The sequence below is a fragment of the Diadema setosum genome, chromosome 1, assembly GCF_964275005.1.
Source record: "Diadema setosum chromosome 1, eeDiaSeto1, whole genome shotgun sequence".
Taxonomy (NCBI): Eukaryota; Metazoa; Echinodermata; class Echinoidea; order Diadematoida; family Diadematidae; genus Diadema; species Diadema setosum.
The window spans coordinates 12,516,913-12,529,005 of NC_092685.1; the positions used below are offsets into that span (position 1 = coordinate 12,516,913).

The window sequence follows — 12,093 nt, forward strand, 5'->3', positions numbered from 1 at the left end:
ATTTCTAGTTTTTCTTTTTTTTTTTTTTTTTTGGGGGGGGGGGGGATCGGACTAAAATGGGCCACCAGTGGAAAAAAAAGGTTGCGTCAAGCCCTGATATATTATGATATACACTTATTCACATTGTTGAAAAGAGTATAATGTGCTTCTCTCGATTTTTGCAAGTAGTGCAAACTGCAGACAAAAATGCAGAGGGTCTGCCCAGAGATTAATAAAGACCTGTCTATTTTTGTAAAGAAACACGATGATAATCATTTTGTTCTTTTTTTTTTCTTTCAATCGATCTGGCGCCACCGTAAAAATAGATAATCTGTTGACGAACGCCGAGTAGACGAACGCACCGCCCTCCAAGTGCTAGTTTGCAAGTATAATTGTCCATTCGCTCGAGTAACAATTCCTGCTGAGAGTATTCCTGTTTCTATTAGACAGTGCGCTGTATAATAATTATGTCTGTGTGCGCTCTGCTTACGTCAAGTGAAGTAGCCGAGAGAGGCGGAGTGGAGAGATATGTCAACATATGCCGCAATCAATGATCCTGAGCACGAATCTGCTTGTGTGAGAAGCTATCTTGAGTCTGTCCAAACAGTAAACGATTTTATCCTCCCTAGAACAGAGACAAAAAAGGATTTTCCAGAATGGTCATAATTATCTTTCGGTGTATGAATTTGGACTGTGCAACTTTAAAACTTGAAGATTGTTGGATTAGTATGATAATCCAATGTTCAGAGGAAAACCTTGTTCCCTCCGTTTAAAGATATTGCTCTTGGATGAGAATGTCAAAGCGAAGAAAAGTCTATCCAACTATCTGTCTGTCTATCTATCTTTCTATCTATTTTTTCTATCTACTGTAACTTTCTACCTTCCTATCTTCCTATCTATCTCTCTGCCATTCTGCCACTGTATGCATACTTCACTTTCTCTCTTCCTCTCTTTCCATCTCTCGCTCCCTTTCTCACTTGTTGATTTTTAATCAATTTGCGCAATTGTTCCACATCCCTGCTTGCATGAACAAAAGGTAGGTATAACCTGTAAGTGCAGCAAAGAACCGGTGGACATGTTATTGTGACCTCGAGATTCGCCTCTCGGCTTTTCACCTTTCCTACATATCGTTGTTGCCTCGTTTATTTTGTTATTTTGTAGTCACCATCCACCCGAATCTCATCCCTTTATCTGTCGGTTTTACTTTATCTTCAACTGAGTGAAAGCGTGCATTTTGCATCCTTTCACCCGATTCTTTTTAATTGTCCACTATTACTTTTCTTTTTGCATCTAAATGCTGGTAAGAAACATTATTATTGTAATCACCTATTTCTTTCAAACTTACCACTAAAACCAATTCATAAACTGCCTTGGAGGCATTCAAGTCATTTCCATAACAATCATAGAAATTACGTAACATTAGCACGGGGTTGTGCTTATCCATCTGCATTCTAGAGTGTTCAAAGAACACGTGAGAAATTATACTTACCAGAATCAGTGGCGATTCATAAAGTTTGATGGATTACACACATCACTTTTGTTTCTTGAGTTTTACCTGTTTCCTTGAAATGAAGGGGGTGGTTTTCTCTGCACCAAACAAAATCTGTTAACAGCAGTTTAAATTTAACGTGGTTACGGTACGTACAGTAATACAATAATGTATCATGCGCATGAACACCTGTCTCCTGATCGGAGGACTCGAGTTCGAATCCCGCCCAGCGCTCCTTGGACAAGATGTTTTACCCATCATGTCCCTCTCGACCCAGGTGTATAGATGGGTATACATGGCAACGCTAGAGTAATCATAGTGGCAGGGCCCTCTGGTAGAGCAGTGGCAACACTGAAGAGGCTACCCTGGGTAAATAAGACATTATTATTATTATTAAACCAACATGCGCACAAAAAAACAACAACAACAAAACACACGCACACACACACACACACACACACATCAGTGTATGTGCGGAATTAACAGATGGAAGAAAAGTAAGACGAGAGCATCTAGCATGAAACATTAGCATAGGACGAATCCTTTTCCTTAAAGGAAAGGGCCAAAAATTGGAACAGAAGTTCACAACGGTCATCCGAAACAGGAGTGCAGTGGCACCAGAGGAGGTTCTTAAGGAGAGGATTGGCAAATAAAAGAAGACCTCCATCCGTACCCATTTGATGATCGTGTTCGGAATTTTGTCTAGTGCCCTATTCTCCCGACTGAAGCGAATGAAAAGATTCGCCTCTGAGTGAAAGTGTGCGAATGTGCTCACTAAATATTGGCTTATCCCATTGGTTGGGATGGGATTCGAGGGTCCTTAATTCAGACAAAGAGATAATTCCAGCGACGAACCAGCACCGCCCAAAAACATCTCTTCACAATATTTCATCTGGAAAAGCTGCGGTTATAGGGTGGCAACAGTTTCTTCTCTGATGAACTAGGATACTTTGCCCATCTCTGACACCCGGTTTGGTTTGGTGAGCGCATCACTGGATATAAATCGAAGATGGCTGTCAAAGTTGGAATCGTTATTGCAGCTATCGCTGTCTGCTCGCTGTCAGTGAGTGCAGATTCCGTAGGTGAGTTACTCTGACAACTATTCATCATAAAAACAAATTTGAAAATATTGTGTTTATGAAAGCCATCGATTTTACATGGTTATTAGCGCGGCGCTACAAAAATGATTTGTCTTTCCGCCAAGCTGTGAGCGATTACTGCCTTTTATTTCATCTATCATAAGCAACCACACTTTCATCTCAATGAAGAGAAGTATTTCTCACTTATTGATCTGCTCCTCTTTTCAACTTACAAAAATAAAGGGGGGGGGGGGGAGGAGTAGAACGCCAGCGTTATAAGTCAAGACTTCCCTTCCTGTCCAATTAATGAAGAAATTCGTTAGGATATATATATATATATATATATATATATATATATATATATATATATATATATATATATATATACATATATATAGACCAACGATATTCATTTGATTCTCGCTTATCTACAAAATTAGATCACAAAGGAGAAATCGCTAAATCTAACGAAAGAGATTGTTATGTTAATACAGGTACAATCATAAATAGATTATCCTCACTTTTCTTTTCTGAAGGTCGTATACTATGAAGATTATGGTCGGACGTTGAATTAAAGTGATTAGAGCATAGGTTTGGACATCAATGTCAAAGAATTACACGTATGTGCTACTCGAGTACCCCAAATTTGCATAGGCATTTAATGATACAACATAGCTTTGCAAGATTTCACTGTGAGATTTCTAGAGTAAGAAGTTCTTTTTCAACGAGCAGTAATAACAACGAAATTTATATAAGATCAAGGAAACACACAAACAACAGATGGAAGTCCAGAAATGGGCATTTAAAGGAAAAGGCCGATTGTTATGAAAAGAAAGGAGATGATTTGAAAGCAATAATAAGAGGAGAATGAATAAAATTAGCCTATACTGCCCGAATCAAAATCTGTTGGTGGCGGATATGAAACCGATTCATATTCCAATTTTAAAACAGAAAAGGAATGCAATATTGCTGTTACTGTCATTGACATAAATTCTCAGCTGTCAGCATGGTGCGTAATTGTCAATTTAATTCACTTTAATTGTATCAATATATTGTGGTGATGAATTTGAAGAATGTCGTGTATATTTTATTGACTTATTAACGATGCTGACGTAACATAAACTCCAAGTAAACAACTATGGATTGATCAATAAGTCGATGAAGTTCGTAATTATTTTGCAGTCCGTCGCGTCAAGCGTGAATCGTGCGCGCTGATGATGGAACGGACGGACTCGTGCAGCGGGAACGGCTACTGCTCGGACGATTTCATCGGACCGCACTGCGTCTGCATACCGGGGTGGGGCGGGAATCTCTGTCAGAATCCTGTCCCCATCAGGAATCAAGATGGTACGTCACCGAGTGGGTGGAAATGGGAGCTCAAATTGAAACTCTTGTTCCTCTTCACAGTCAGTCCGCAGCACGTATGCTAATGAGCCGATCCGGCAAGATTTATTCAGCACTCTCGTTGACGATCTTTGCGTTCGAAAGGTGTCTCGTCGTGCGAGATTTTGCGAGACTTTGATAGGGCTATGGTTTTCACAGTGTAGCGACTTGTACATACATTCGTCATGGCTACAAGTCACGGTAAATTGTTCTCCAGACTTTGATCTTTATTTTGATACTAAATTTGCGTATAACATCGGATCTTATCATGACTATATAATCAGTTGAATTTGCGTAAATTTTACCTGCTTTTCACGGAAGATTTTGTCGTCTAAAGTTCTTTTTTGGTTCCTGACCGGATTAAGAAACTGTTGTTTCTGATTTTGGCTTTTTCGTAGAGAGGAAACTTAGATGCTCATCATATATTGGAGTCAAGGAGACGCAAGCATGATTTATACTAGTTTTTCCGTTTTGTAATGTCTGTAAAATTCACTCCTAAGCCGGAAGTATGCTCCAAACAAAGTGTACAGTGGCGCGAGAGAGCTCTCTCATTGGACAGTGCTTGCATCCAGCACTTGAACTTGGCTTGAACTACACCCGTGCAGAGAAACCGCAAGTGGCATGAAACCGTTACACTGGTTATGTAGCAGCGTAATAACGTAATGCAAGCGCTGAATGCAAGCGCTGTCCAATGAGAGAGCTTACTCTTGAGAATGCACGGTTTCAAGCTGATCAGCACTGACATCGATGTATATTTTACTGGTTCCTGACCGGATTAAGCAACAAATTGTCAAGATATTTACATGGATACAAAGATTTGGATATGGACTACCAAATAAAACATTTTCATTGAGACGCAAGGTGAATTTGGTATTTTTTGAACGTCTTGAACGTGTACTGCACAAATTACTTTTTTCATCATTTTTCAAGCTCAAATTACGCTATGATATTTTTCATTTACAATAATTTGAGTAACATGTGATGATAGTTTACATATTTTCCTTGAATTCGATACCAAATTTGTGAACATAAGGTGTATTTTTGTTGCCGAAAGCCCAAGGACAAAATCCCCTTACGCAGCTCATTACGTATGCAAGCCTAGAGGGGGCTTGCATACGAGTTGAATAAATACGAGCGAATTATCGGGTGCTGCGGACTGACTGTTCAGTTTCACACAATCAATTCTAATTGATCACAATAAAGGAACATGACGAAAAAAAAAATTATATTGATGCTAAAAAGGAAAGAAGAAACTTATGAAGTCTAAATAGTTATTTAATATTTTATATATATTTTTAATTTTTTTTTTAATTTTAGCACAGAACGGCAACATCAGTCACAATGACACACATTAGATAAGTAAATTATGTAATCTTAGCGAAACTCTCCTGTTATTTTGAACATCACTCGAGATTTCTTTTCCTTGAAAAGGTTCGTAAGGGAGGCGTTACATTCTTCGCATCAAATTATTCCATAGTTGGTAGCGATTTCAGGGTGATCTTCAATAATTGTTACATAACTGACAAAATATTACCATAATTTCATGACTGGGAGCGGTGTCTTAGTCTATGACATACCCCATTGCCTAAATCTACACACAATTATATGTAATCGGGACCGAAATAACAGTATTATCCCGTGTTTTATTTTTCTTCGTTGTATATACATTTTCTATCTGATGTCACGAAGCTTTTACTGATCTGGTACTCTCTCTCTCTCCCTCTCTTATCCTTTGAAATTCAACTTGAAATTGGACGGATTTTGTGGGTTTTTTTTTTTTTCATATAGATCGGGGAAGTGAAGACGCTTCATATGCACTTCAGTATAGTTATGTTATGTTATGTTATGTTATGTTATGTTATGTTATGTTATGTTATGTTATGTTATGTCATGTCACGTCATGTCATGCCATATGATGTATGATGTGATGTCATGTCGTGTTATATTACATTATGCTATGATACGTTGTATTACGTTATGTTACGTTTAATACGCCATGTCCTGTTGGTTTAATTAAGAGAATTTGCAAAATGGTGATAATTGGTGGTAACTTCACCACCTGCTATGGCATCAGGTATACGAAGTAGACATCATGCTCGCAAGTGTTTATTGTGTCTGCAACGTCATAATTATGCGTGGAAACAATGAAGAAGTGTTACAATTAGGGAAGACTTTAAAGTACAATGTCTAAATGTATCTTTTCCCCACACAGCTATATATGACATTACTTACTTCAGTAGAAAAAGAAAATGGCGGGGGCGTTTTGTGCGTATAGAACTCTTAGAAACTGCCGCATGTGAGTAAAAGCTTATTATTAAAGACATTATGTCGCAGTCCCTGTCCAGAAATGTTCAGCCACATGAAAAACAAGTTTGACAGGGTTCATCAAAAAAAAAAAAAAAAAAAAATCACAACGAAAGGATTAGGTTGCAAGGAAATTGACTGGATCCAAAAGACTCGACAGCAGGATAAACGATATTACCTTAGCACAATGACAAATGACTACAATGGACTTCGTTATCACCTTTACCTGACAGCCGCTGCATTATCCCCTCCATCCCACTACTAAGGCTTCACGATAAATAACTTCTCCCAGGTCCCTCAGAACCAGGAGGCGGAGATGGCGGTGACGCGAATGACGGTGACGAGAGCGGCGGTGACGGCAGTCGTCCGACAGACTCGTCACCCCCTCAGCTGATAGTGGAAAGGACCGAGAGGCCGGAACCGATGCGTCCCGAGACGGTCACCCGAGATGCGCCGATCGGTGACGGCGGTGACGACGGAGACGACGAATGGGAGCCGACAACCGCCGAAACAATGGAGCAGAATCCAACAACGGCAGGTATGGTAAAATATTATTGAAGTTTTATAAACAAAAATGGAGAACACACTTTGCAAAAGATGGTATCTTTGCGCATCTTCCTAAAATGGAATCATCATTAGTTTGCAGTATAATTGTCCATCTATACAATGATATTATTCAAAAGAGTAGATATCGGGGCATATTTTTACAAAACTTTAGTCATTTGTTCTCAGTATTTTTTCCGGCAGGTATTCTGTCGTGATGAGAGTTGTTTCTAGTGACTTAAATTCCACTAACAATATCAGATATTCTACAATCATAAAAAACGGGCAGGAATTGCAAAAAAAAAACACAAAAGAACAAAAACAAAAACAAAAACAAAGAAACAAAGAAGCAAAATAAACACGTGGATGCTAAATTTCACTAATTGTTACATGAGGAAATAAGTGGAATTTTGTTGTTGTTATCGTTGTTTTCAATCCACCAGGAGTTGATAATGGCGATGACGATGAAGGCAGCAATAATGGGAACGGTGGAGATGACGGAGAGGATGACGAAACACTGGAAACGGATGGAGAACGAGTTATGCGCATGTGCGACGAGCTTTACGCACGGACCAATGACTGCACGAACCGACAGGGCTACTGCTCGCTCGATGGGCTCGGTGCTTTCTGCCAATGTAGCGCTGGCTTCATTGGTCTGTCCTGCCAGTATAGAGGTAAATGGCTCGCAATTTTATGTCACATAAAGGTAGAGGAAGGAGATAGAAAGGGATAGAGGGTTACAGTAAGTGCTTATAGTAACTTTGTCTGTTGAGAGATAACCAGGTACCGTTCCAGGGGGTCCGGAAGGAAAGAATGGGAGCATTATTCCACGGAGAAACGGCGTACAAAATACCAATTCTAATTGCTCCTTAAATTCTTATCAGGTACTTGGGTTTCAGTTAAAGATCATGATCATAATATGATAATGATATAACGATATGCCCTATATTACGATGCGTTTCTTTTAACAGTCTCGTGTACAGTAGATTATTATATCTACCCGAGACTGTTAAGATAAACGCATCGTAACAACTCAATATTACACTATATAATAGTGCAGTGACGATCTGTTATGAACGCGGCTGATTAATATGCTATGGGTCTACAATGAAAACACAACATAACATATACCTATCAAACAGTGCATCTAATGTGAGAAAAAAAAAGCGTTCGTTTCCAGAGTCAAGTTATCAACGTGTTTTCTCCCCACAGCTGAGACAGTCAGGGAGCTACTGCAGGCGCTTGTTCTCTTGATGCAGGACCCACACTATCGGGTGATCGGCGGATTATCGATGTCAGACCCGTAGCTGTAGTGACGGATATGACTCGGACCTGGAATGATAATTATTTTCATCATTAACAGCTCATCTAAAATATCCATTTTGTATGATTACGGTAGAGTAAAGACTGTGGCGTGTTACAGTCATTTTCATCATCATCATAGAAGCACAGGGAACAACAGTTTAAGGCCAAACAGTAATGAAGATGATACTTCGAGGTGCCTTATCCCAACATAACCTTCTCACCAGTGTTAAACTTCATACTATCAGCGTGCATATAGTCATACAATAATGATGCGCAGGTTTGGGTGAAGTTGTGATGTGCACAATCTTATGGCATGGTTTCAGTACATGAGTTGTAGTTAATTACGTATAAGACAATTCCAGATTTAGCCTGTGTAGACTGTTCTATTGATGCTTATCGTACACCAAAACATCATTTTAATCCGTTTGTATAATGAACGGAAGTATATATTACTGAAGAAGAAACACAACCACTGTAAGAACATCATTTTCAAACATTGGTAAATGTCTTCTTTGCTTGCCGTATGAAATCAATATGGCTGTCACGTTTACGGGCAGAAGAGAATGTCGCATGATAGAACTTTGGATTGATGCCTGTTGACTTTTAGGGAAGCCTCTTTACTTCTGTTCTGTTGATTTATTTGACAAACGAAATTATTATAGGGTTATATTAAATTGCCCCTTTATCATTAAACATTCTAAACCCGAAAGGTATTTAAGTAAATGTAGAGGGTGTCGTTTAACACATCCCAAAAGATCAAATTTACAAAAAAAAAAGTTTAATATTCTACATTCAATAATGACAGAATCGTCAAGTAACATTCGTGGCAATACCTACTTTATCACGAGAGTGATATTTCATCGATGAAAATGGCAAGCATACTAGATTTTGTACAGACGTTTGTTCTTTTACTGATAGAGATATTGATAAAAATCACACGGTCACTGTAATTAAAATGGCTGGAAATAGCATGCTCATTTTTGCCATTGACTGACGAGTAACTGCAAATATTAATACCATGTCAAGTCAGGGCAAATAACTTCACTGTTCTTTTTTGAAACCCTTTGCAACTATAGAATCTATGCGATGCGAAGACGATGATTATGTATGATAATTACGATGATCATAATATATGAAATGCGTATAAATCTACTTGTAATATGCTTTCTCTGATAGGACCATGTTCCCAGCTGAAGACACAGTAAATTCCTCATTTGCCTTGTCATGCACGTGTAGTCATATATCTGTCTTTTTTTTAATAAAGGAAATGGGTCTCAGCACTACTATAATGCATGTGTTGCTTTCTTTGTTGCAAACACGAAAAGCGCGCGACCAAGGCTCTGTGCCCACATCCAATTACGGATGTTACGCCGGCTTCTATGAAGATGTGTACGCAAGAAAAATTAATGGATCATCGTTTGGATGACTGTCCAGTTACAGCAGGCTAGATCTCTGTCATTGTATCTCACAAAGTAATGGCTGTCTCTAACTGATTGATTGCTAAACTCTGAAAACGGATATGAAATTGCAACGACCCTCTTCAGTAAATTGCGGAAGAAGAGAAAAGATGATAAAGAATAAAAGAACCCCAAACACATCAAAACATAGTACAATTTATCGAGAACAGACTTCACAGAATACCAAATGGGTTCCCTTCACACAATCTCGCCGCATATACTTGGATAGCACCTCGTCAGGCATAAATAATACATAATAATAATTTTTGAGGGGGAGGGGTGTTATGTTCTTAATCAGAACCCTCTGTTCATAGCTAATTATCGCGCGTTTCGCTTCTCCTGCATGGTTACAGGTATGAATGCTTCCTCATTGAAATATTAATATTTCAGACTTGAGGGGGATTTAATTTTCTTGCACCGAGACCTGTAATCTGCTCGAAAGTAGAAACTGTCACTCTGACGATGATAACACGTTCTTTATGGCATGATGGGATTTCAATCGCATTCAGCCACTGTTCCTCGCGCGCGTGTTCATCATTCGATAGACCCGCTCCCATTGATCAGGCCTTACTAATGATTACGATGGAAGACATTGCGTGGAGTGTTGGTTGAGGCGGACATGTCGTGAAAGCAGCTCTTAAGCCGAGAAAAGTGGTGTCAGAGTCTTATCAAAATGAAGAACAACTCAGCATTGACTTCTACTTTGGCCGCGGATACTTTACCCGACGGGTTTGCAACCATAGAAATATCAGTGGCCGGAGCGGTTTGTAGTATCATTTTGGCTCTTCTCATAACATTGGCAAATGCAATAGTAATCCTTATCTATTTCAAAAATGAGGATGTGCGGAAACATGTGTCTAATGTAATCATCCTGAATCTTTCACTGTCGGATCTGCTCGTTGGATGTTGGAATCTACCAATCTCCGCCGTACAGAGGTTAACGGGAAGATGGATATTTGGCGAGCTGATGTGCAAGATATTCGAGATGGTAGCGTACCTGGATACCATGATGTCAGTGCTCCTGGTCATTCTACTCTGCATCCAGCGTCGGTTAGCAATTTCAAAAAGTCCCAAATATCGGGCTCTTTTGACCCACAGGAAAATCATCGTTGTCCTAGCAACCATGTGGTCATTCTTTTTTCTGTTTTACACCGGCATCGCTTTTGTCTGGCCGGAGATCACAGACAGCCATCTTGTTGATTACAAAGTGGATTGTCTTATGGAGTTTCGTCACAGTTTTGGCTTCTCCGTCTTCATGCTCCTCGTGGAAATCGCAGTACCCTTCATCGTCCTAATCGCCCTCTGCTTCAATATCGGTTTGGAGATTTACGCGCGCTCCAGACGGATCGAGGAACTTTCTCTGGATCTTCCTCGGGGCTCGAGAGAAGCGCGCTCCAGACGAGTCGAGGAGCAAACAGATACGACGAGGGAATTCTCCCTGGATCCTCCTCCGGGCTCAAGCGGTGACACTACGCTCGATGATACAACACGGCCGAAGGAGGACAGCCTTGCATGTCGGGACACCGGCAGAGTCGAAAACGGGCTGTCACGAGCTCCGAACCCTGTTTTACGGGCTGGCAAGCGTAACAAATTAGTTGGATACAGAAAGGCATATTTATCTCTCCTAGTTCTAGTCACGTTCTACCTGGTCTGTTGGATGCCTTATGCAGTGTTTGTAATCAGAGAACAATCTTCCCAATCCCCTTCATCGTTCCAAGTGTTCATAACAGTAATAATTTTGTATTCGAACTCGCTGGTCAATCCTGTCTTGTACGCCATCACCAACGTACACTACCGTCGAGGATTCTTCAAACTATTGCATCTTCCGCAGCGGTGGCTCTGAAAATACGAGGAATGTGAGAGTGCAATGTCACAATGCTCACATTTTAGGATAAAAGTGTACGTACAAGGAGTTTTGTGATATGTTTTTGATATTTTTCTTAAAGAATCAGAAAACATTAAGTCCATTTTTAGCATATTTCGGTCAGATAAACTGTCCCATAAGATCACAGAGACCGAAACCTGAATACACGTTCGGATTGAGTGAAAGCCATGATGATTAGTTGAACACATCAGTGAAGGTTTGAGGAAAATCGAACAATCTGCTCAAAAGTTATAAAGTTTCGATGCTGTCATCGCTGGATTAGGAGACTACTACACTTCGTGACATCATAATGGACAACAGTCTAAAGAAAATATAACGAAAATCAACATTTTTATTTTAACTTTCCTATAACCGTAATGAAAGAGCACATGACTTAATACATCTTTCAGAAAGCAGGGGAATAACATTACCCTGAACTATAGTTACAAGTCGACTGCGTATAGGCCTACTTTTAATTTTAAAAAAGAATGGCATTTTGTGAAATTTTCTTATATTTTCTTTATATGTCCATATTAATAATGACGCCATGAACTGCAGTAGTCACCTTATCCACCGTTGACGGCACATAAACTTCATGAACATTATGAATAAACATAACTTTTGATTCGATTTTCCGATTTTTTCCTAAAAATTTCACTGATGTTTTTACTAATATTGTTGCTTTAACAT

At 39.5% G+C, this 12,093-nt stretch overlaps 1 protein-coding gene across 1 annotated transcript; it reads left to right on the forward strand.

The window, feature by feature from the left end:
- Positions 1-10,524: 10,524 nt before the first annotated feature.
- On the forward strand, positions 10,525-11,382 carry LOC140236949 (uncharacterized). The gene has a single exon (XM_072316896.1). It carries the CDS (start codon positions 10,525-10,527, stop codon positions 11,380-11,382), a length of 858 nt encoding a protein of 285 aa, XP_072172997.1.
- The last annotated feature ends 711 nt before the right edge of the window (positions 11,383-12,093 follow it).